The sequence below is a fragment of the Oncorhynchus clarkii genome, chromosome 16, assembly GCF_045791955.1.
Source record: "Oncorhynchus clarkii lewisi isolate Uvic-CL-2024 chromosome 16, UVic_Ocla_1.0, whole genome shotgun sequence".
NCBI lineage: Eukaryota > Metazoa > Chordata > Actinopteri > Salmoniformes > Salmonidae > Oncorhynchus > Oncorhynchus clarkii.
In genome coordinates, this window is record NC_092162.1 from 28,497,332 (window position 1) to 28,522,139 (window position 24,808).

The 24,808-nt window shown below is 42.4% G+C and overlaps 1 protein-coding gene across 1 annotated transcript in view; it reads right to left on the reverse strand.

Annotated features, from left to right (window-relative positions):
* The window catches only part of LOC139367549 (RPE-retinal G protein-coupled receptor-like), a 38,818-nt gene extending 15,521 nt beyond the window's left edge, over nucleotides 1-23,297 (reverse strand). Inside the window, exons 1-4 of the mRNA XM_071105797.1 lie at nucleotides 23,136-23,297; nucleotides 22,643-22,799; nucleotides 21,132-21,253; nucleotides 12,222-12,375 (exon numbers count right to left, since the gene is read on the reverse strand). Coding sequence (XP_070961898.1) covers nucleotides 12,222-12,375; nucleotides 21,132-21,253; nucleotides 22,643-22,799; nucleotides 23,136-23,214 — 512 coding nt within the window. The 5' untranslated portion in view covers nucleotides 23,215-23,297. The remainder of the gene's footprint in view (nucleotides 1-12,221; nucleotides 12,376-21,131; nucleotides 21,254-22,642; nucleotides 22,800-23,135) is intronic.
* Nucleotides 23,298-24,808: the final 1,511 nt, after the last annotated feature.

The following is a 24,808-nucleotide window of genomic DNA, read 5'->3' on the forward strand; positions in this document are numbered from 1 at the left end:
GGTAGCAGGGAAGACTGTGGCAAGCACTGAAAGAATCAAGGTGAGTGGCGTTTTTACTCAAACTTTTACTCTGCTAACCTTGGCTTAAGTAGGGTGGTCTGCACTCTGCTCTCCCCATTCTGTCTATGGAGAGCGCTGCTCAAATCACAGAGTGCAATTTCTCAGCATTGCCATTTTAAACTCTCTGTAAAACTTAATAAGGATCACGAAAGCACAATCTTTCTGGATTTATTTTTTTTTTAGTAATAATCAACCACAACTCTATTATTCCGTGTTCTGTTCTTTATCTCCCTTACAACCCTTTCAGAAAAACAAGACAATTTATTAGAAAGAAATATCGATCCTCAAATTGAAAGTGATTCATCAGCTTTGAATCTATTAGTTTTTTAAGAGAGAGAGAGTGAGTGAGTGTGTGAGTGAGTGAGACTTTCGGTCTATCTTTAATGAAACTTTCCCTCTACCACACGATACAAAACAACACCGCACATCACAATAACCCCCAAAAACTTACCATTTCTACAACCGTATGTCCAATACATCTTCCCCAGCTATACAGACAGCTCCCCCCAACACTCCATATCTCCTGAAATATCTCCACACTTTTTATCATTCTATAGAACTCAAATTCTACCCTAAGGCGCGCAGAGACCATCCCATTAAATAATAGTAAAGGGTCTGTTATCCCCCCACCTTTGACCCTGTTCCTCCTTGTTAGCCAAATAGCCAACTTCGCCTGAGCAAACAGAAAATTCAACAAAATACATTTGGCCTTCTCCTTATTTGAATACCTGTACCCATTGTAAACATCCCAGCAGTAAAAACTACTCCCAACCTCTCACCACAGACATTCCAACATAGACATTAATTGCATTAACTTTTTATGGCTGCAGGGGCAGTATTGAGTATATTGGATGAAAAGGTGCCCATTGTAAACGGCCAGCTCCTCAGTCTCAGTTGCTAATATATGCATATTATTATTAGTATTGGATAGAAAACACTCTAAAGTTTCCAAAACTGTGAAAATATTGTCTGTGAGTATAACTGAACTGATATTGCTGGCGAAACCCTGAGGAAAAACAAAACAGGAAGTGGCTTCTATTTTGAAAACTCCATGTTCCATAGCCTCCCTTTGCTGGATTTTAAGGGATATGAACCAGATTCCGTTTCCTATTGCTTCCTCAAGGTGTCAACAGTCTTCAGACAGTTTCAGGCTTTTATTTTGAAAAATGAGCCAGAACGATAACATCGAGTCAAGTGGTCACATGAGTTTTGCTCGCGCAACAGAATTTGGACAGCCATTGTTTTCCCCTCTCCTACTGTGAAAGACATTTGCGGTTGATATATTATCGATTATATATTTTAAAAACATCCTGAGGATTGATTATAAAAAACGTTTGACATGTTTCTGTGGACATTACAGATATTATTTGGAATTTGTCTGCGTTGTCGTGAGTGAAAACATCCGAAGATCATCAGAGGTAAACGATTCATTTGATTGCTTTTCTGATTTTCGTGACCAAGCTTCCTGATGCTAAGTGTACTTAATGTTTTGTAGTGCGATCGATAAACTTACACAAACGCTTGGTTTGCTTTCACTGAAAAGCATAATTTCAAAATCTGACACAACAGGTGGATTAACAAAAGGCTAAGCTGTGTTTTCCTATATTGCACTTGTGATTTCATGAATATAATATTTGTAGTAATATTTATTGAATGTAGCACTATGCTATTCAGCGGTTTTTGATGACACTTATCTTCTTGCTCCTACTTGAGACGCAGATGTCTCAAGTAGACACCTGGAAATGCAAATGCGCTACGCTAAATGCTAAATGTACTCGTTAAAACTCAAACCTTCATCAAAATTCACATGCAGGGTATTGAATTAAAGCTACACTCGTTGTGAACCTAGCCAACAAGTCCGATTTTTAAAATGCTTTTCGGCGAAAGCATGAGAAGCTATTATCTGATAGCATGCAACACCCCAAAATGCCTGAATGCGATGTAAACAAAGATATAGCTTAGCCGGCGCTACACAAAACGCAGAAATAAAATATAAAACATTCATTACCTTTGACGAGCTTCTTTCTTGGCACTCCTATATGCCCCATAAACATCACTATTGGGTATTTTTTTTGTTTAAATCGGTCCATATATACCCAAAATAGCTTTCTATGGATGCTGTGTCATTCAGAAAAAAACATTGTTTTTAAACGCTGCGTCATTTTTTTAAATTAAAAAAGTCGACGCTAAACTTTCACAAAACACTTCGAAATACTTTTGTAATCCAACTTTAGGTATTAGTAAACGTTTATAATCTATCAAAATGATTACAGGGTGATGTATATTCAATAGCTCCTCGTTTTCAAATCAATGGCTGCCAATGTGCACATTCAAAACATCCTGGTGGAGACCGGAAGAAATGAAATCCAGTTAGTTGGATTTACAAAGAAAAAAGTCCCTTGAAAATGACGACAATGGCGACATCGTGTGGAATCTGTAGGAATTGCATGCAGGTCGATAATTAATTTTGTGCCCTTTTAACAACCCATGAAAGTGACGCATGGAAATAATTTTTAGCTTTCAAAGAGCAGTTTTTCTTGCGCTTTTCAATGAAACACACGATCTGTTATAGTCACAGCCGTGATTTAACCAGTTTTAGAAACTTCAGAGTGTTTTCTATCTACACATACTAATCATATGCATATACTATATTCCTGGCATGAGTAGCAGGACGCTGAAAAGTTGCACGATTTTTAACAGAATGTTCGAAAAAGGAGGGGGCAGACTTGAGGTTTTAACCCAATATCGAGATTGCAGCCATAACAAGTTAACCTGGCGCACACAGAAAACACATGGATCACAGTTTTTTTCATAACACAGAAAGGACACCCCTGCCCAATTCCCAGTTCAACCTGTACCAAGCAGCTGTTAGTGGACAGGAAGAACCCTCCACTGGAGGTATCCTTTTTTTAAATTGAATTTTTACCCCTTTTTCTCCCCAATTTCATGGTATCCAATTGTTGTAGTAGCTACTATCTTGTCTCATCGCTACAACTCCCGTACGGGCTCGGGAGAGACAAAGGTTGAATGTCATGCGTACTCCGATACACAACCCAACCAGCCGCACTGCTTCTTAACACAGCGCGCATCCAACCCGGAAGCCAGCCGCACCAATGTGTCGGAGGCTACACCGTGCACCCGGCAACCTTGGTTAGCGCGCACTGCGCCCGGCCCACCACAGGAGTTGCTGGTGCGAGATGAGACAAGGACATCCCTACCGACCAAGCCCTCCCTAACCCGGACGACGCTAGGCCAATTGTGCGTCACCCCACGGACCTCCCGGTCGCGGCCGGTTACGACAGAGCCTGGGCGCGAACCCAGGGACTCTGATGGCACAGCTGGCGCTGCAGTACAGCGCCCTTAATCACTGCGCCACCCGGGAGGCCCCACTGGAGGTATCCTGACCTCTTTGGTACTGTAAAGACCCCTCCATCTAAAACCCACCATACTCTCCGCCCCACATACCCCCTGCCAATGATGTGCCTTCACTCCTGTTAGGCTCCTAATGTTCCTTACCTCAACGCAGAAGTTGTAGAGGGCTTTACCTCCCACCCCTTCAAACTCCCACAGGTTCAGAGTGTTAAAATCTAACAAGTCCTCCAGACCCCCTTGCCAGTCTCCAGTCTCTGCCGTCACCTGCAGTGGCAGAAACATTGGTGGCCCCTCCCCCTTTGGCCGCTCAAACACCCCCCTTACCGGCTCAGACAGTGCCCCCTGGACCTCCTCCAGGAATCTCTCCAGCAGCCTAAGATACGTTATTCCTGTTTGTTGTGCCAGGACTTCTGGGGTTTTCCACCCCTCCTCTCCCATCAGTCGCAGGTCACCCAGCCTTTGTAAACCCGCTGCCATCAGTTGCCTCTGCAGGGTGGTCGACTGAACCGATCTCAAAGGGATGGCTGGGTTGTGGTAGATAGGCTCCTCCCACACCCACAGCTCGACTCCCCACCCCCTTCTCGTGTGGGCCTTAGCAGCTGCAGAGTAAAAATCTGAGAGACCTGCTGTACTAAGCCTCTCCAGCTTCATGAGGAACAGGTGCCGGTCCAACCCTAATCCGCCAGCTCTCCTCAGCAGTGCGCATGCTGGTTCCCTCCAGCCAACATCAGTATAGTACAGCAGTCTCTGCGCCGACTTTAGTCAGTAAGCAGCCACCCTGCTCTCCAGTTCCACCAGGCCCTGTCCTCCTTCGTGGATGGTCATGTACAACACTGTTGCCCTCAGCCAGTAATGGCTCGACCAGAAAAAGTCCACAAACTTGTGTTGCAGGTCTGCGAGCAGACAGACAGTTTTTGCCACAGGGAAGATGCCACCAGGTCCAACATGTCCCTGATTAAGAACAAGTTGTCTGTGATTGAGTGTCCCGGTACACAATATGTTTGGTCCTCATGGACTATCGAGTCCAGATGGGACTTCAGACTGTTAGAGAGGACCTGGCAAATATCTTGTAGTCCGCACAGAGCAATGCCACAGTTCTTAAGTTCACACAAGTCCCCTTTTTTGGGCAGGAGAGTCAGAGCCGCCCGATGGTAGCTCATCGGCTACTCTCCTACCCCGACACATTCACGCAACATGCAAAGATATCCAGTCCAATTATTCTCCAGAATGTTTTATAAAACTCCACTGGGAGTCCATCGGTGCATGACCAGGGGACATCTGGGTTACGGCCTCTGCCAGCTCATGGGACAACAGAGGAATGTCCATTTCATCCCTCTGTGCCAGAGAGAGCTTAGGGAGTCCTGCAAACAAGACCTGAGCACACATATGATCACACATTTCTGACCTATACAACTCAGTTTAACCTTTTGTGACTAGGGGGCAGTATTTTCATTTTTGGAAAAATAACGTTCCCGTAATAAACGGGATATTTTGTCAGGACAAGATGCTAGAATATGCATATCATTGACAGCTTAGGATAGAAAACACTCTAAAGTTTCCAAAACTGTAAAAATAATGTCTGTGAGTATAACAGAACTGATGTTGCAGGCGAAAGCCTGAGAAAAATCCAATCCGGAAGTGCCTCATGTTTTGAAAGCGCTGCGTTCCAGATTACTTTTTCTCCGTATTCCCCAAGGTGTCTACAGCATTCTGACGTAGTTTTACGCATTTATGTTGTAGAATACCCGTAAGCGTGTGGTCACCTGATTCTCCCAAAGGGATTATTGCGTAAAATACAGAGGTAGCCATTTTTCCAATCGGTCCTACTGAAAAACTAATTGTCCCGGTGGATATATTATCGAATAGATATTTGAAAAACACCTTGAGGATTGATTATAAACAACGTTTGCCATGTTTCTGTCGATATTATGGAGCTAATTTGGAATATTTTTCGGAGTTTTTGTGACTGCAATTTCAGGGCGATTTCTCAGCCAAACGTGAAGAAGAAACTGAGCTTTTTCGCCTACAAAAATAATATTTTTGGAAAAAAGGAACATTGGCTATCTAACTGGGAGTTTCGTGAATGAAAACATCCGAGGCTCATCAAAGGTAAACAATTTAATTTGATTGCTTTTCTGATTTCCATGACCAAGTTACCTGCTGCTAGCTGGACAAAATGCTCTGCTAGGCTATCGATAAACTTACACAAATGCTTGTCTAGCTTTGGCTGTAAAGCATATTTTGAAAATCTGAGATGACAGGGTGATTAACAAAAGGCTAAGCTCTGTCTCAATATATTTAACTTATTATTTTCATGAATAGGAATATTTTCTAGGAATATTTATGTCCGTTGCGTTATGCTAATTAGTTGATGATTACGCTCCCTCATGCGGGATGGGTAACTAGAGGATAACACTCCACAGTTCGCTCCCGCATCTCTCCCACCACAGAGGTCACCCGCCCATTAGACAGCCGTAGACAATGCATACCCTTGGCTTCACCTCTCTGTCTTTCCAAACCAAAGAAGAAGGAGCTAGAAGCATCCATCTCATTGAGCATGGAGAACCTAGCTCTTACAAGTGCTCCCTTTGCTTTAACCTGGAAAAAACTACCCAGGTCACTACGTAGTTCAGATAAAATTAGTCTGGAGGCCTTCATTGCCTTCCCCCACCATCTCTACCTCCATCTCACTAATACAATGATCTAGTTCCCCCAATAGTATCCTACCCTCTGAGAATGAGAGAGCTGTGTACTGTTGACAGAAAAGCAGAATTTTGACTTTTCCCACATCCCACCATTGACAGACTCATACTCCTCTCTTCGCTGCCCCCACCGTTCCCAAAATGTCTGGAAACTTTAACAAAAAGTGGCATCCTGTAAGAGCTTTACATTAAACTTCCAATAGGATGCATGCCAGGGCCAGGCCCTGGTGAAATAGACAGTCAAACCATGGTTATGTGGTGATCCGAAAACCCAACCAGTAGAATGGTTGCGCCCAACAGCCTATTGCTCAGATTCCTGGACATGTAAAACCTTCATCCATGTATCCTGTCTTGTGTTGGGATGTTTAGTTCTCCAAACATCCACTAGATCAAACTGATGAATGATGTCCCTTAACACTGACACTGAATGAGGCTCTTCCACCATTTCTGTCTTTCATAAAAATCCATTGTACAGTTCCAGTCCCCGTCAATCACCAGGTGCTACCTGTGAGAGTTCCTGTCTAAGACACCCAAATAGAACCCTCCTCTCTCTCCCTGTGTTAGAGGCATACACATTTATAAATGTGTAAATGTGTATTGTTGATTTCTACTTTTACAACAAGCAGCCTACCCCTACATACCTCCTTTGAGGAGCACATTTTTACAGACAGAACTGGTACAAACAGGACTGCCACCCCTGCATTAAAATGTGTCCCATGGCTAGACACATTTGCCCCTTTCCACCAGAGCCCCCAATCGACTTATTCAACACATCACTATGCGTCTCCCGCAGAAACAACACCAGTACTTTTTTGGTTTTACATATTCACCCAACACACTCTATCCCGCATCCCTGACACCATTTATATTAAGCGAGCCTACCCGAAGAGTCTCCATAAGAGGTGGGAGAAAAGCCAGCAAAGAAAGAGACCAATAGCAAAGCTCAAAAAGCCCCAGTGTCAGAAAGAAACTATACATCTAAACAGTGTCTGAAGGTAAACCCTTACACACTGTTGTGACCCATTTCCTCAGCCTAAACTGTTTCCTGGGTGCGAGGACACCATGCCCCTCGTTTTTTATAGCATTTGTACTGATCTTACAAACTTTCCCAGATAAGATAATAAGCCTAAAGATTAAATTGTACCCCTTGGTCTCATTCAGGAACCTTGTCAGTTCTCTCAACATGTAGAGTGCCTTGCGAAAGTATTCGGCCCCCTTGAACTTTGCGAACTTTTGCCACATTTCAGGCTTCAAACATAAAGATATAAAACTGTATTTTTTTGTGAAGAATCAACAACAAGTGGGACACAATCATGAAGTGGAACGACATTTATTGGATATTTCAAAATGTTTTAACAAATCAAAAACAGAAAAATTGGGCGTGCAAAATTATTCAGCCCCTTTACTTTCAGTGCAGCAAACTCTCTCCAGAAGTTCAGTGAGGATCTCTGAATGATCCAATGTTGACCTAAATGACTAATGATGATAAATACAATCCACCTGTGTGTAATCAAGTCTCCGTATAAATGCACCTGCACTGTGATAGTCTCAGAGGTCCATTAAAAGCGCAGAGAGCATCATGAAGAACAAGGAACACACCAGGCAGGTCCGAGATACTGTTGTGAAGAAGTTTAAAGCCGGATTTGGATACAAAAAGATTTCCCAAGCTTTAAACATCCCAAGGAGCACTGTGCAAGCGATAATATTGAAATGGAAGGAGTATCAGACCACTGCAAATCTACCAAGACCTGGCCGTCCCTCTAAACTTTCAGCTCATACAAGGAGAAGACTGATCAGAGATGCAGCCAAGAGGCCCATGATCACTCTGGATGAACTGCAGAGATCTACAGCTGAGGTGGGAGACTCTGTCCATAGGACAACAATCAGTCGTATATTGCACAAATCTGGCCTTTATGGAAGAGTGGCAAGAAGAAAGCCATTTCTTAAAGATATCCATAAAAAGTGTCATTTAAAGTTTGCCACCAGCCACCTGGGAGACACACCAAACATGTGGAAGAAGGTGCTCTGGTCAGATGAAACCAAAATTGAACTTTTTGGCAACAATGCAAAACGTTATGTTTGGTGTAAAAGCAACACAGCTCATCACCCTGAACACACCATCCCCACTGTCAAACATGGTGGTGGCAGCATCATGGTTTGGGCCTGCTTTTCTTCAGCAGGGACAGGGAAGATGGTTAAAATTGATGGGAAGATGGATAGAGCCAAATACAGGACCATTCTGGTAGAAAACCTGATGGAGTCTGCAAAAGACCTGAGACTGGGACGGAGATTTGTCTTCCAACAAGACAATGATCCAAAACATAAAGCAAAATCTACAATGGAATGGTTAAAAAATAAACATATCCAGGTGTTAGAATGGCCAAGTCAAAGTCCAGACCTGAATCCAATCGAGAATCTGTGGAAAGAACTGAAAACTGCTGTTCACAAATGCTCTCCATCCAACCTCACTGAGCTCGAGCTGTTTTGCAAGGAGGAATGGGAAACAATATCAGTCTCTCGATGTGCAAAACTGATAGAGACATACCCCAAGCGACTTACAGCTGTAATCGCAGCAAAAGGTGGCGCTACAAAGTATTAACTTAAGGGGGCTGAATAATTTTGCACGCCCAATTTTTCAGTTTTTGATTTGTTAAAAAAGTTTGAAATATCCAATAAATGTCGTTCCACTTCATGATTGTGTCCCACTTGTTGTTGATTCTTCACAAAACATACAGTTTTATATCTTTATGTTTGAAGCCTGAAATGTGGCAAAAGGTCGCAAAGTTCAAGGGGCACTGTACTTTGACCCTTCTGCTTGACTGGCGGACCCATTGAAGAGGAGTTTGAAAAAAATAACTCCGTATCCTCTTCCTCAGACTCACTTTCCTCCTCATCTCCATCTCCCATCCTGACCACCTGCCCATCCTCTCTGGTCAGGGCCTTCCCGCCAGCACCAGGCAAAGGTTCCATGGTGCCTTTGACCACATCCTTTTTCCTTTTCTGCTTGACACCCTCCTCCTCCCCCCTAGTCTCTTACACTTCCCCACTATACTCTCCTCATCAACTAGCATAACCTGACTAGAACCAGCCTAATCTACACCACCCTCCATAGCATGACTACACCCAGCCTCAGCTACCCCACCATCTCTAGCCTAACTAGGCCCAGCCTCATTTACACCACCATCTCTTGCATGACTAGGCCCAGCCTCATTAACACCACCATCCCTGGCATGACTAGGCCCAGCCTCTGCTGTCTGCATCTCATTACCCCCTGCATGTTGATTTCCCCCACAAGGTGCCCTCACCTTGTCTACGGCCTTTATGATGGCACTCTTATGCCCAAATTCCTCACACTCAAAACATCGTAGACTATCTGTGCTGGCAAACCCTGTGTAGAGCCCCTTCCTATGCATCACTTTAATGAGCTGTTGCTCATTGTTATTCAGAAGCATAAACACTTGCCTTTTTGCACTTTTTATATTATGTATTCTGCTTAAAATCAACCTAAAATTGAGCACATTTGACTTTTATTGCTTTATGTCAAAAAACATTGCAAAATGTATTGCAGAATTTCAGAAAAGCTGCCGCAAAATCAAGCATTTTTGGCCGCAGAAATCCCAAAATGTTGAAATCCCAAAATGTTCATAGATCCTGGAGGGACTGTTCATTACAATATTTAGTTAAGATATATGGTTTTGTGAATGATTTGTCCCAAATACAATGCTTTTAGTTTATGAAATAGTTAGGACAAACTTATTCCTTGCCACCCATTCTGAAAGCCAGTCTCATGTCATTAGTAAAGACTGAGAAAAGTAAGGGGCCTAGACAGCTACCCTGGGAATTCCTGAATCTACCTGGATTTTGTTGGAGATGCTTCCATTAAATAACACCCTCTATGTTCTGTTAGACAGGTAACTCTTTATCCACAATATAGCAGTTGGTGTACAGCCATAACACATTTGGTTTTTCAGTAGTAGACTATGATCGATAATGTCAAAAGCCGCACTGAACAAAACAGCCCGACAATCTTTTTATCATCAATTTCTCTCAGCCGTCATTTGTGTAAGTGCTGTGCTTGTTGAATGTCCTTCGTGCTTAAAGTCTGTTACTGTAAAATGGCATTGTATCTGGTCAAACACCATTTTTTCCAAAAATGTACGAAGGGTTGGTAACAGGCTGACTGGTCGGCTATTTGAGCCAGTAAATGTGGCTTTACTATCTTTAGGTAGGTGAATAACTTTTTCTTTCCTCCAGGCCTGAGGGCACACACTTTCTAGTAGGCTTAAATTGAAGATATGGCAAATAGGAGTGGCAATATCATCTGCTATTATTGTCAGTAATTTTCCATCCAGGATGTCAGACCCAGGTGGCTTGTCAGTGTTGATAGACAACAATATACAATCTCTTATACACTAGATTAGGCCCAGTCTTTGGAACTTTGGTTTTCCTAGATATGGCTACTATATTGTGATCACTACATCCGATGGATTTGAATACTGCTTTCAAACAAATTTCTGCAGCATTAGTAAAGATGTGATCAATACATGTTGATGATTTAATTCCTGTGTTGTTTGTAACTACCTTGGTTGGTTGAATGATAACCTGAACCAGGTTGCAGGCACTAGTTACAGTTTGAAGCTTTCTCTGGAGTGAGTAGCCAGAAAATAACCCAGAAAATATAACTCTATTGATTTCACACACACTATCAACCATTTCACACATGTTATCCAGATAACACCAACAGGCTCCTGAAGAGCTTCTATTCCCATGCCATAAGACAGCTAAGTAGCTAACGAAGTAGCTAACAAAATGGCTACACAGACTAAAAGATATATATCACTAGCCACTTTAAACAATGCTACCTAATATAATGTTTATATAATGTTTACATACCCTACATTATTAATCTCATATGTATACGTATATACTGTACTCTATATCACCTACTGCATCTTTATGTAATACATGTATCACTAGCCACTTTAACTATGCCACTTTGTTTACATACTCATCTCATATGTATATACTGCATTCAATACCATCTAAAAATCAAATCAAATCAAATCAAATTTATTTATATAGCCCTTCGTACATCAGCTGATATCTCAAAAGTGCTGTACAGAAACCCAGCCAAAAACCCCAAACAGCAAGCAATGCAGGTGTAGAAGCACGGTGGCTAGGAAAAAACTCCCTAGAAAGGCCAAAACCTAGGAAGAAACCTAGAGAGGAACCAGGCTATGTGGGGTGGCCAGTCCTCTTCTGGCTGTGCCGGGTGGAGATTATAACAGAACATGGCCAAGATGTTCAAATGTTCATAAATGACCAGCATGGTCGAATAATAATAAGGCAGAACAGATATCTACTGTATCTTGCCTATGCCGCTCTGTACCATCACTCATTCATATATCTTTATGTACATATTCTTTATCCCCTTACACTTGTGTCTGTCTGTAAGGTAGTAGTTTTGGAATTGTTAGCTAGATTACTTGTTGGTTATTACTGCATTGTCGGAACTAGAAGCACAAGCATTTCGCTACACTCGTATTAACATCTGCTAACCATGTGTATGTGACAAATACAATTTGATTTGATTTATCTGAGTCTACCTTTGTATTTTATTCTTATTTTTGCACGGTCTCTATGCACACTCACAGGACCCTATACACTTTGCACACTGATACTTCAACACTCACTACATCATTTGCTCATACGCACATACATTTGTACTGACTCTACACACACCCACTCACATACAATCTCATATACACTGCTACTACTCTACATATATCCTGATGCCAAGTCACCTTACCCCTATACATATCTACCTCTATCACTCCAGTATCCCTGCACATTGTAAATATGGTTCTGGAACTGACCGTGTATATAATATGCTTACTTACATAATTGTGTTATGTAATAGTTTTTATATTGTGTGTTTTTGTTCTACCTTGTTATTTGTAGTATTATATTGTTATTGATTACTGCAAAGTTGGGTTTAGAGATTGCAAGAAAGGCATTTAACTGTACTTGTGCATGTGACATTAAAAACTTGACACCTGAAACTTGAAACATGGGTGTCTTTGTCACCTGTCTCCTTTGCTGTAGTCCAGGGTACAGCATGTCCTGAGGGGTTCGTAGTCATACTCTCCCCAGCCGATGAGGGGCATGGCTGACCAGAAGGCGGTGAACAGCCAGATGAAAATAGCCAGAGTGATGGCACTGCTCCACTGTAGCTTTGTCCCTGATGAAAAGCACAACCATAGAAATACAATAATTATGATAGAATCTATTACAATAATCTATAGAAGCCATGGAAGTGGAACGATTAGACTAGATTCTATTTCCAATTGAAATGGAGAGGGAGAGTAAAAGTGTGTGCCATGCTATTAGAAACACACACAGTTACTCTCCATCATTCCAATGGAAAAATGAAATATCCCATCAGGCATATGATTTTCCAGGACTAGACATATGTACAGTGCATTCGGAGAGTATTCATACTTTATAGCCTTACTCTAAAACGGATTAAAAATACACTACGGTTAAAAAGTTTGGGGTCACTTAGAAATGTCCTTGTTTTTGAAAGAAAAGCAAAATTTTTGTCCATTAAAATAACATAAAATTAATTAGATTGTAAATTACTATTGTAGCTGTAAACGGCAGATTTTTTTTATGGAATATCTACATAGGCGTACAGAGGCCCTGTCACGACATCTGCCAAAATCGGTGCCTCTCCTTGTTCGGGCGGTGTTCGGCGGTCGACGTCACAGTTCTTCTAGCCATCATTGATCCATTTTTCATTTTCCATTTGTTTTGTCTTGTCGTCCTACACACCTGGTTTCAATCCAATTCCTTACCTGTTGTGTATTTAACCCTCTGTTTCCCCTCATGTCTTTGTCAAAGATTGTTTTTATGTCAGTGTGGTATATGTATTTGAATAGGTGTGCGATGGGTCCTCGTAGTCATTTTTGTTATTTAAGTACATTTAGTTTTTGGAGTATGTTTAGTGGACTACTATTAAAAGACTCCGTTTGACTCTCCTGCGCCTGACTTCCCTGCCACCTATCCACATGACTCTGACAGAATCTCTGACCATCATGAAGTCAGCAGGAGAAGGTACTTCTTTCATGGAGGTGGAGGAACCCGTCATTGAACAAGCGGAGATGATTGACAATCTGAGCGCCGCCATGGATCGCTTTGTCCAGAATATGGACCGCTGGGAGAGACAGAGTTTTTCCAGCGCCACCACCAGCACAACCGGAGTCTCCCTTGAACGCCTTTTCCCCTACTGAACTTAACAGGATCCATTTATCCCTACCTAAGGGATACAACGGAGATACTGCCAGTTGCCAGGGTTTTCTCCTTAAACTAAACTTGTATCTGACCACGGTCCACCCAGCTCCATCGGACCGTGAGAAGACTTGCGCCTTCGTGTCATGCTTCACCAGGAATGCCCTGTAGTGGGCCAGCGCTGTGGGTGGAGAGGAGGATGCGGCGTTGGACGATTTTGAGGAATTCACCCGCCATTTCAGGACAGTATTCGACCACCCACCCAAAGGCAAAGCGGCAGGTGAGTGCCTCTATCATCTGAGGCAGGAGACGAGGAGTACACAGGAGTTTGCTCTGGAATTTAGGACCCTGGCTGCCGGCGCTGGATGGAGCGACAGGGCCCTGATTGACCATTACCACTGTAGTCTACGCGAGGACTTCCGTCGGTGAGCTGGCCTGTAGAGACACCACCCTCACCTTCGACCAGCTGGTGGACATCAGGCTGGACAACATTAAGGCTACTCGTGGACGTCTAGATCGGGTCTGGCTGTTCCATCCTCCCGCACCCTCTCTCCCGAACCTATGGAGTTGGGAGGGATGGTGCACAGGGAGACCGGAGGAGGTTCCCGCTGGAGCACCAAGTGTGGTCGCAGAAGGCACACTGCTGGTCAGTGCCGGGTTGGTTCCTCTGGGAATAAAGACAGCAGTCAGGGCACTCTGGCATCACCCAAGGTGAATAGGCACCATTCTCATCCAGAGCCCTCTGTTGCACTAATGTTTGTCTGTCACTTTTCCTGAGTTTTCCCTGCATTCCCAGTATAAGGCGCTAGTAGATTCAGGCGCGGCTGGGAATTTCATTAATAAAAGTTTAGCTCATAGTTTAGGGATCCCTATTGTTCCTGTGGATATATGCCTTTCCCTGTTCATGCCTTAGATAGTTGACCATTAGGGTCAGGGTTTATCAGGGAGGCCACCGCTCCTTTGTGTATGATAACGCAGGGGGGTCACAAGGAGAAGATCAGTATTTTCCTTATTGATTCTCCTGCATATTCTGTGGTGCTAGGCCTACCCTGATTAGCTTGTCATTACTTCACTGTTTCTTGGCCACAGAGGGCTCTCACGAGGTGGTCGCGAGAGGCCTCAGGTAGGTGATTCGGAGTTTCCTTTGGTGCTGCTATGGTGGAAAGTCCAGACCAGGTTTCCACTGTGCGCATTCCCCCAGAATATTCTGTAAAAAGAAGGCGACTCAATTACCACCCCATCGACGGGGGGATTGTGCGATAGATCTCCTGGTAGATGCTGCATATCCCAGAAGTCACGTGTATCCCCTGTCGCAAACGGAGACGGTGGCTATGGAGACATAAGTCTCAGAATCCCTGCGTCAGGGGTAAATTCAGCCCTCCATTTCATCAGTCTCCTCGAGTTTCTTTTTTGTGAAGAAGAAAGATGGATTGATTATCGAAGTCTCAGTAAAATCGCGGTGAAATATAGTTAGTTACCTCTTATTACTACAGTTACTGAGTCAATGCACGGGGCACGCTTCTTCACTAAATTGGATCTCAGGAGTGCGTACAATCTGGTGTGTATTCGGAAGGGTGATGAGCGGAAGACGGCATTTAGCACCACCTCAGGTCATTATGAGTACCTTGTCATGCCATATGGGTTGATGAATGCTCCATCAGTCTTCCAATCATTTGTAGATGAGATTTTCAGAGACCTGCACGGGCAGGGTGTAGTGGTGTATATCGATGATATCCTGATATACTCCGCTACACACGCCGAGCAATTGTCCCTGGTGCGCAAAGTGTTTGGTTGCCTGTTGGAGCATGATCTATATGTCAAGGTTGAGAATTGCTTGTTCTTCCAACAATCCATCTCCTTCCTAGGGCATAGGATTTCCACATCATGGGTGGAGATGGAGAGCGACCGCATTGCTCCAACCACGGTAAAGGAGGTGCAGCATTTTTTAGGGTTTGCCAATTACTACCAGAGGTTTATCTGGGGTTTTGGTCAGGTTGCTGCTCCCATTACCTCACTGCTAAAAGGGGGGTCGGTGCGCTTGCAGTGGTCGGCTGAGGCGAACAGGGCTTTTAGGCACCTGAAGACTCTGTTTACCTCGGTTCCTGTGTTGGCTCATCCGGATCCCTCTTTGCCAATCATAGTGGAGGTGGACGCATCTGAAGCTGGTATAGGAGCAGTGCTCTCTCAGTATTTGGGTACGCTACTGAAGCTCCGCCCCTGTGCTTTTTTTGAAGAAGAAGCTCAGCCCGGCGGAGCGAAACTATGATGTGGGGGACCAGGAGCTGTTAGCTGTCGTAAAAACCTTGAAGGTGTGGAGATTGGCTTGAGGGGGCTAAACCCCCCTTTTCTCATCTGGACTGACCATCGCAATCTGGAGTACATCCGGGAGGCGAGGAGACTGAATCCTCGTCAGGCAAGGTGGGCCATGCTTCTCACTCGTTTTGTGTTTACTCTTTCTTACAGATCAGGCTCCCAGAACGTTAAGGCAGACGCATTGTCCCGGCTATATGACACAGAGGAGCGGTCCATGGATCCCACTCCCATATTCCCAGCTTCGTGTTTGGTGGCGCCAGTAGTGTGGGAGCTGGATGCGGACATTGAGCTGGCGTCACGTGCAGAGCACTCTCCCCCTCAGTGTCCAGCTGGGCGTCTGTACGTTCCGTCTGCTGTCCGCGACCGATTGATCTATTGGGCCGACATGTCACCCTCCTCTGGTCATCCTGGGATAGGTCGGACGATGCGCTGTCTTGATGGGAGGTACTGGTGGCCCACTTTAGCTAAGGACTTGAGGATTTATGTTTTCTCCTGCTCGGTGTGCGCCCAGTGCAAGGCTCCTAGACACCTGCCCAGAGGTAAGCTACAAACTTTACCCGTTCCACAACGGCCGTGGTCGCACATGTCGGCTGATTTTTTTTACTGATCTTCCACCTTCACAGGGTAACACCACGATCCTGGTTGTTGTGGATCGGTTTTCAAACAGTAACCAGCCAAGCAGAAGCGTTACAAAACTCAGAAATAGAGATAAAATGAATCCCTTTCCCTTGATGATCTTCATATGGTGGCAATCAGAATAAATTAATTTACTCAATAAATGTTCCTTTTGTTCGAAGAAGTCTCTTTATATCCAAAAACCTCCGTTTTGTTAGCGCATTTTCTTCCGTAATCCACAGGCTCAAACTCAGTCAAAACAATCAGACAGAAAATCCAAATTGTATCCGTAAAGTTCATAGAAACATGTCAAACGATGTTTATATTCAATCCTCAGGTTGTTTTTTTAGCCTAAATTATCTATAATATTTCAACTGGACAATAACGTTGTCAATATAAAAGGTAAACAAGAAATGCACATGCGCCTGAAAAACTCATTAGGTTCCATTCGTTTAGACTGGTCTTACTCCCTCATTTATAAGAATACAAGCCTACAAGATTTATAAAGACTGTTGACATCTAGTGGAAGGCATAGGAACTGCAAAGGGAGTCCTAAGTCAATGGATACTGTAATGGCATAAAAAAACTGCTTCCTGAATGGATCTTTCTTAGGTTTTCCCATGCTAAATCAGTTCTGTCATACTCACAGACACTATTTTAACAGTTTTGGAAAATTTAGATTGTTTTCTATCCAAATACCAGTTATATGCATATCATATCTTCTGGGCCCGAGTAGCAGGCCATTTAATTTGGGCATGCTTTTCATCCAAAATTCTGAATGCTGCCCCCTACCCTAGAGAGGTTAAAGAGTCTCCATTACACTCCGTTTGACTCTCCTGCGCCTGACTTCCAAGAATAGAAAGAGGAGTGGGAGGCCCCACGCAGAGTTGCAAAGAAAAAAACATATCTCAGACAGGCCAATAAAAAGAAAAGATTACGATGGGCAAAAGAACACAGACACTGGCCAGCATCCCGGAGTTGCCTCTTCAATGTTGACTTTGAGACTGGTGTTTTGCAGGTACTATTTAATGACGCTGCCAGTTGAGGACTTGTGAGGCATCTGTTTCTCAAACTAGACACTTTAATGTACTTGTCCTCTTACTCAGTTGTGCACCAGGGCCTCCCACTCCTTTTTCTATTCTGGTTAGGGCCCGTTTGCGTTGTTCTGTGAAGGGAGTAGTACACAGCGTTGTACGAGATTTTCAGTTTCTTGGCAATTCCTCGCATGGAATAGCCTTCATTTCTAAGAACAAGACTAGACTGACGAGTTTCAGAAGAATGTTCTTTGTTTCTGGCCATTTTGAACCTGTAATCAAACCCACAAATGCTGACGCTCCAGATACTTACGTAACTAGTCTAAAGAAGGCCAGTTTATTGCTTCTTTAATCAGAACAACAGTTTTCAGCTGTGCAAAAATATTTGAAAAGGGATTTCTAATGATCAATTACCCTTTTAAAAGTATAAACTTGGATTAGCTAACAAAACGTGCCATTGGAACACAGGAGTGATGGTTGCTGATAATGGGCCTCTGTACGCCTATGTTGATATTCCATTTAAAAAATCTGCCGTTTCCAGCTACAATAGTCATTTACAACATTAACAATGTCTACACTGCATTTCTGATCAATTTGATCTTATTCTAATGGACATGAAATGTGCTTTTCTTTCAGAAACAAGGAAATGTCTAAGTGACCCCAAACCTTTCAACGGTAGTGTGTGTGTATGTATATATAGTGCATTCAAAACTATGAAATAACACATATGGAATCATGTAGTAACCAAAAAAGTGTAAAACAAATCTAAATATATTCTACATGTGAGATTCTTCAAATTGCCACGCTTTGCCTTAATGACAGATTTGGCATTCTCTCAACCAACTTCACCTGGAATGCATTTCCAATGGTCTTGAAGGAGTTCCCATAATATGCTGAGCACTTGTTGGCTGTTTTTGCTTCACTCTGCGGTCCGCCTCATCAAAAACTAAAATAGCCCTTACACAGCCTGGAGGTGTGTTAGGTCATTGTCCTGTTGAAAATCAAATGATAGTCCCACTAAGCCCAAACCAGATGGGATGGCGAATTGCTGCAGAGTGCTGTGGTTCCCATGCTGGTTAAGGGTGAATTCTAAATAAATCACTGACAGTGTCACCAGCAAAGCACCCCCACACCGTAATACCTCCTCCTCCATGCTCTACGGTGGGAAATACATCCGTTCACCCACACCGCGTCTCACAAAGACAGGGCGGTTGGAAACAAAAATTTGGACTCCAGACCAAAGGACAAATTTCCACCGGTCTAATGTCCATTGCTCATGTTTCTTGGCCCAAGCAAGTCTCTTCTTCCTATTGGTGTCCTTTGGTAGTGGTTTCTTTGCAGCAATTCAATCATGAACACCTGATTCACACAGTTTCCTCTGAACAATTGATGTTGAGACATGTCTGTTACTTGAACTCTGTAAATAATTGATTTGGGCTGCAATTTCTGAGACTGGTAACTCTAATGAACTCGAATGAACTCTAATAAACTTAACAAATTAGCCAAAATTGAATCCAAGTAAAAATTCCCTGTCTTAGGTCAGTTAGGATCACCACTTTATTTTAAGTATGTAAAATGTCAGAATAATAGTAGAGGGATTTATTTCTGCTTTTATGTCTTTCATCACATTGCAAGCGGGTCAGAAATTTACCTACACTCTATTAGTATTTGGTAGCATTGCCTTTAAATTGTTTAACTTTGGTCAAACATTTCGGTTAGCCTTCCACAAGCTTCCCACAATAAATTGGGTGAATTTTGGCCCATTCCTCCTGACAGTGCTGGTGTAACTGAGTCAGGTGTGTATGCCTCCTTGCTCGCACACGCTTTTCCAGTTCTGCCCACACATTTTCTATGGGATTGAGGTCAGGGCTTTTTGAAAGCCACTCCACTACCTTGACATTGATGTCCTTATTAAGCCATTTTGCAACAACTTTGGAAGTATGCTTGGGGTATTTGTACATTTGGAAGACCCATTTGCGACCAAGCTTTAACTTCCTGACTGATATCTTGCTTCAATATATCAACAGAATTCTCCTCCCTCATGATGCCATCTATTTTGTGAAGTGCACCAGTCTCGCCTGCAGCAAAGCAACCCCAAAACATGATGCTGCACCGCCGTGCTTCACGGTTGGGATCGTGTTCTTCGGCTTGCAAACCTCCCCCTTTTCCCTCCAAACATAACAATGGTCAAAATGGCCAAACAGTTCTATTTTTGTTTCATCAGACCAGAGGACATTTCTCCAAAAACCAGTCTGGCTTTTTAATGGCGGTTTTGGAGCAGTGGCTTCTTCCTTGCTGAGCGGCCTTTCAGGTTGTGTCAATACAGGACTTGTTTTACTGTGGATATAGATACATTTGTACCTGTTTCCTCCAGCATCTTCACAAGGTCCTGCTGTTGTTCTGGGATTGATTTGCACATTTCGCACCAAAGTACCTTCATCTCTAGGAGACAGAATGCGTCTCCTTCCTGAGCGGTTTGACGGCTGCGTTGTCCCATGGTGTTTATACTTGCGTACTATTATTTGTACAGAGAAACGTGGTACCTTCAGGCGTTTGGAAATTTCTCCCAAGAGTGAACCAGACTTGTGGAGGTCTACAATTTTTTTTATGAGGTCTTGGCTGATGTCTTTTGATTTTCCCATGATGTCAAGAAAAGAGGCACTGAGTTTAAAGGTAGGCCTTGAAAAAAAGCCAAAGCTTCTAAAGCCATGACATAATTTTCTGGAATTTTCCAAGCTGTTTAAAGGCACAGTCAATTTAGTGTGTGTAAACTTCTGACCCACTGGAATTGTGACACAGTGAATTATAAGTGAAATAATCTGTCTGTAAACAATTGTTGTACAAATTATGCACAAAGTAGATGTCCTTACCAACTTGTCAAAACTATAGTTTGTTGACAAGAAGTTTGTGGAGTGGTTGAAAAACGAGTTTTAATGACTCCAACCTAAGTTTATGTAAACTTCCGACTTCAACTGTATATATCAAAAACGTTCCACAGGGATGCTGGCCCATGTTGACTCCAATGCTTCCTACAGTTGTGTCAAGTTGGCTGATGTCCTTTGGGTGGTGGATCATTCTTGATACACACAGGAATCTGTTGAGCGTGAAAAACCCAGCAGCATTGCAGTTCTTGATACAAACTGGTGCACCTGGCACCTATTACCATACCCCGTTCGAATCCACTTAAATATTTTGTCTTGCCCATTCACCCTCTGAATGGCAAACACACACAATCCATGTTTCAATATTCTTAAGGCTTAAAAATCATTCTTTATCCCGTCTCATTCCCTTCATCTACACTAATTGAAGTGGATTTAACAAGTGACATTAATAAGGGATCATAGCTTTCACCTGGATTCACCTGGTCAGTCTATGTCATGGAAAGTGCAGATGTCCTTAATGTTTTGTACACTCAATGTATAGTTTGACAAGGTCATAACACAATAGAAAGTGTGTCAGTGTGGGTATAGCCTGCAGATTATGTCTTTGTGAGAGGTCATTAAAACCATATAGATGAGTGACCTCATAACAGACCAATAGACTCTTAGGCCAGATGGCCTTTTAGGATGCTGTGAGGCCCCAAGAACAGCTGCACACAAAGATTAGTCCTGTTTAGTATGTGTTTGTTTGTGCATTTGTTGTTGGGGATAGATATGTGTGTGTATGTGTGTGTGTGTGTGTGTGTGTGTGTGTGTCTATGGAGATTTATGAGACCTAAGAAACCTATGAGACTCGTGTCACTTACTTGTGCAGTACTGGTGGTATCTGTCCCATGCAATGGCAGCAATGAAGTGGATGCTGGCGAGAGCTGTCACGAAACCCTGGAAGCCATGAGTCTGGCAGCCATCTGAGCCATAGGGCCAGTACCTGGAGAAGGGCATACAGTAGTAAAGAGGGGGAAAGACAATACATTAGGCCTTAACATTATGGTATTATTTTTATTGTGTTCAACAATGAATTGATAGACTGGTAGAGCACAATGTAACAGAAAACTGTAATTCATTGGTCATTTTTAGTGTTATCAACAGTAAAAATAAACTTTAAAACATTTTACTGCAGCATACTGTAAATGATGGTGCATTGTGGGAAAATTGGCATATTTCAAATGGTACTGTAGTTCCACCCCACAGAATGCAGTACCGTATTGTTTCGTTTGAGCCCTAAAAATCTTTATGACCATTAGGAGATGCATGGTATGTTTGTTTCTGGTCCATTAACATATTTTGAGGTGTACCTTCTAAGAAGCTATATTTGTTAAACCCATGAGTGAGAATGCTGTACCAATTTAACTCATATGTAGTTATAGTATTCTTTCAATTTAAAATGTGTAGTCATCAGATTGAAATGGCAGCAAGTCTCAAAGCTTAAAGTGTTGAGCATTATGTAATGTCTTTTTGGTCTGTTCCACCCTGTAGTCTCTGTCGGTTTAAAAGTCTTTGAGAAAGCCTCTAGAAGTGCAAGTGATTTAAAAGGTGAAATATGAAATATTATACTGTAATCACTTGTTATTACAGTGAAATACAAACTCTTCCCCTTAATGAATTTCCTTCATTTGGCCATTAATTAATGAATTAATTCATTCCGATTACGGTAGCAGTTACATTTTTATAGTATAATATAGGCAAGTGTACAGTCAATTTGTGGTAGTGTACTGTGTGTCATTGCACAGTACTTGCTTTGATACTGTATTTATATTACAGTAGGTGTACAGCAATATGAAATACAGAATTTTACTCACCACCGAGATTGTGTAAGATACTGTCAAATTAATGGCAAACACTTTACAGTGCATAGAACTAGACTGCAGGGAAGGCCAGTGTCTGTTTATGATATTTTGCATTGGCCATGGTCATCTATTAATACACATTTGAAGTGAATCTGGTGCCTGTTTTAATCCTAAACCACCTAGACGCCAACCCAGAGCATCATCGTTCATCCCCCCCGATTAAAGAGTTCTAAATCCTCCGCCTTTATGCATCACAGCACAGTCCCCGGAAGGTCTGTTATGACTCTACCTCGTTGGTGTACTACTCTAAAACTATGCAGAGATATTGATTAGCCAATTGATTGGAATATGTCAGTGAGAGAAACATATTCTCCTTTGAGTTGGTCCGCTATGGTATTGAGAACCCCCAGTATATAATATTCCATATTCAATTCATGGTATTTTGCAGTGGCAAAACGTTGCAACAATGAGTCAGTGTGAGTAAAAACTGAATAAGGCGATGGAGAGGATTAGTATGCTATGTCACTCACCTCAGAAAACTGGAGAAAGCAGCAATGGTTGCGTTCGTAGAGATGCCCATATCGGCCAATGCCAAACTCAAGACTAGGAAATTGCTGGGGGTTCTCAGTTCTCTTATTTTGAGGAAAGCAGCGACTGTCACAGCATTCAGGAAGAATCCCAGAAGACCTTTAAGGGACACAACACAGAATAGGTTATAAACACAGTGGCAGTGTGCATAGCAGAGCGCATATTCCATGATGAGAAGTAAAAATGAAAAGTTTTCTTTTGAAAGGCTGTTTAAACAATAATAATGTGTTATTCCAGACTATTGAATGTAATCATGCAATTTTCTGGACAAAATCAGCATTTCATTCATATTGCATCAGGTCACATAACTGCGCTGCTACCACTCCTTGTTAAAGAGTGCGTAAACAGGCCACCAACCCTGAACACGGAGCATCAGGTCTAACATTGCATATAGAAGCATAGCTACCGCATTTATGGATGAATTCCATCACTCACCTTCCACTAGCAGACAAGATCCCAAAGAGAATACATCAAAGTCTGAGAAGCCATCCGGTAAAGGGTAGGAAGACACCATCTTCAGTGCGATTTTTCACACCAGTAAAGCGCAAATCACAGATCTACTTACTCTTCACTGTCCGCTTGCTTTACAATGTGCCTCTAACCTAACTGATCCCACTTTTAAAGGGGCATTTCACGTGAAAAAGCATGCATGCAATTATGTAAAGCTCTCTCACTCTCTTGCCCCAATCCGCACAAGAATGTATTAATGAACATAACAACACAACCCACTGTCCCCTAATACGTATTTACACACCGCTACTCTAAAGCTCTCTATTAGTTACACAACAAGCCTTTCTGTCTGTGTGAGACCACCGTCTGGAGAAGGATGACCTTAATGTCAAATGCACATGTTTGATGTAGTCTATACAACTCTGTTGAACGGATGTTCTGTTACTAGTTACCTGTCCAAAATAACATAACTTTTGGATTAGCCAAACATAATCGGATTACTTTCAGTTACTATTGGATCCCCCTTAAGAGGCATTGGAAGAAGACAAAAAGGATCCGTCAAACACATTTGGTGTGTCATCATAGTGGTCTCTGACTGGTGGTCAGACTCACTCAAGTTTCCATCCAGTTTATAAAGTCATACTGTATAAAAATCATAATTTATTTGTTCCATATGGTGGGATATTTTTGCGTCTGTAAAATGTATTATGGCAGTGGAAATGTGGCCGTGAATGTGTTAGCCGTAGCTAGAAGGCTAGCTAGCAGACAAAAATAGGCCACATGTTTAAAAAATATAGAATTAGTTAGTGATTTAGTTATTTGTCATGTTAAAGTTCTGCACTATGCTAAGTATATGTGTCCCCTTCTTTGGGTCTGATAGCACAACCAAAGGAGAGAATCACTCAAAATAAATCGACTTCAGGAGATGAAGTGAGTTAGTAAGACTGGAGCACTCCACAAAGGATGTGATGATTTACATATAGTGTAAAATCTTCTCAAATCATTGGATTCATGTTTAGAAAAACTGACTGCAAGATTTGTTCACACAATAGGCAAGTTGTATTAATTATTTAAGGGTTTTTGTGCATTATTTTGTGCATCATTAAGTAATTCATTGTTTCCCTTACATTTAAAAATGGTAACTGACATGCACACACACACACACACACACACACACACATATACATACACATTTCAGACACTCATCTCAGTGAGACACTGACCTCACTGCGAAACTGAGACAATGAACTATTCTTAGATTTGACTGGAACAAAGCAGGATAATCAAATAACTGCAGGATGTTTTAAAGGTATGAGATCTATGTTCATAACTTCATGAATAAAAAAATCTAATGGGAAAGTCAACTCTGTAAACTTTGCTATAGTTCCGTAATACAAAAGGAGGCTTAGTTGAGCGAGATGACGAGATGCTTTCTGACAAAGGTGTGAGAGATACAAAAGCCACAACTTGACATAAATTATACCATCTATTCTTTAGTGGAACATGCTATAATTGCGACATCCTAATTGGCAGCTTTTCATACCATAGGGTTAGAGGGGAGAACAATGGTCATATTGTTTGCCTACAAAACTGGATTATCAGATTGGGAAACCTTGGGAAATGTCATTAAAAAACCTGAAGCCCAGTGCAGTCAAAAA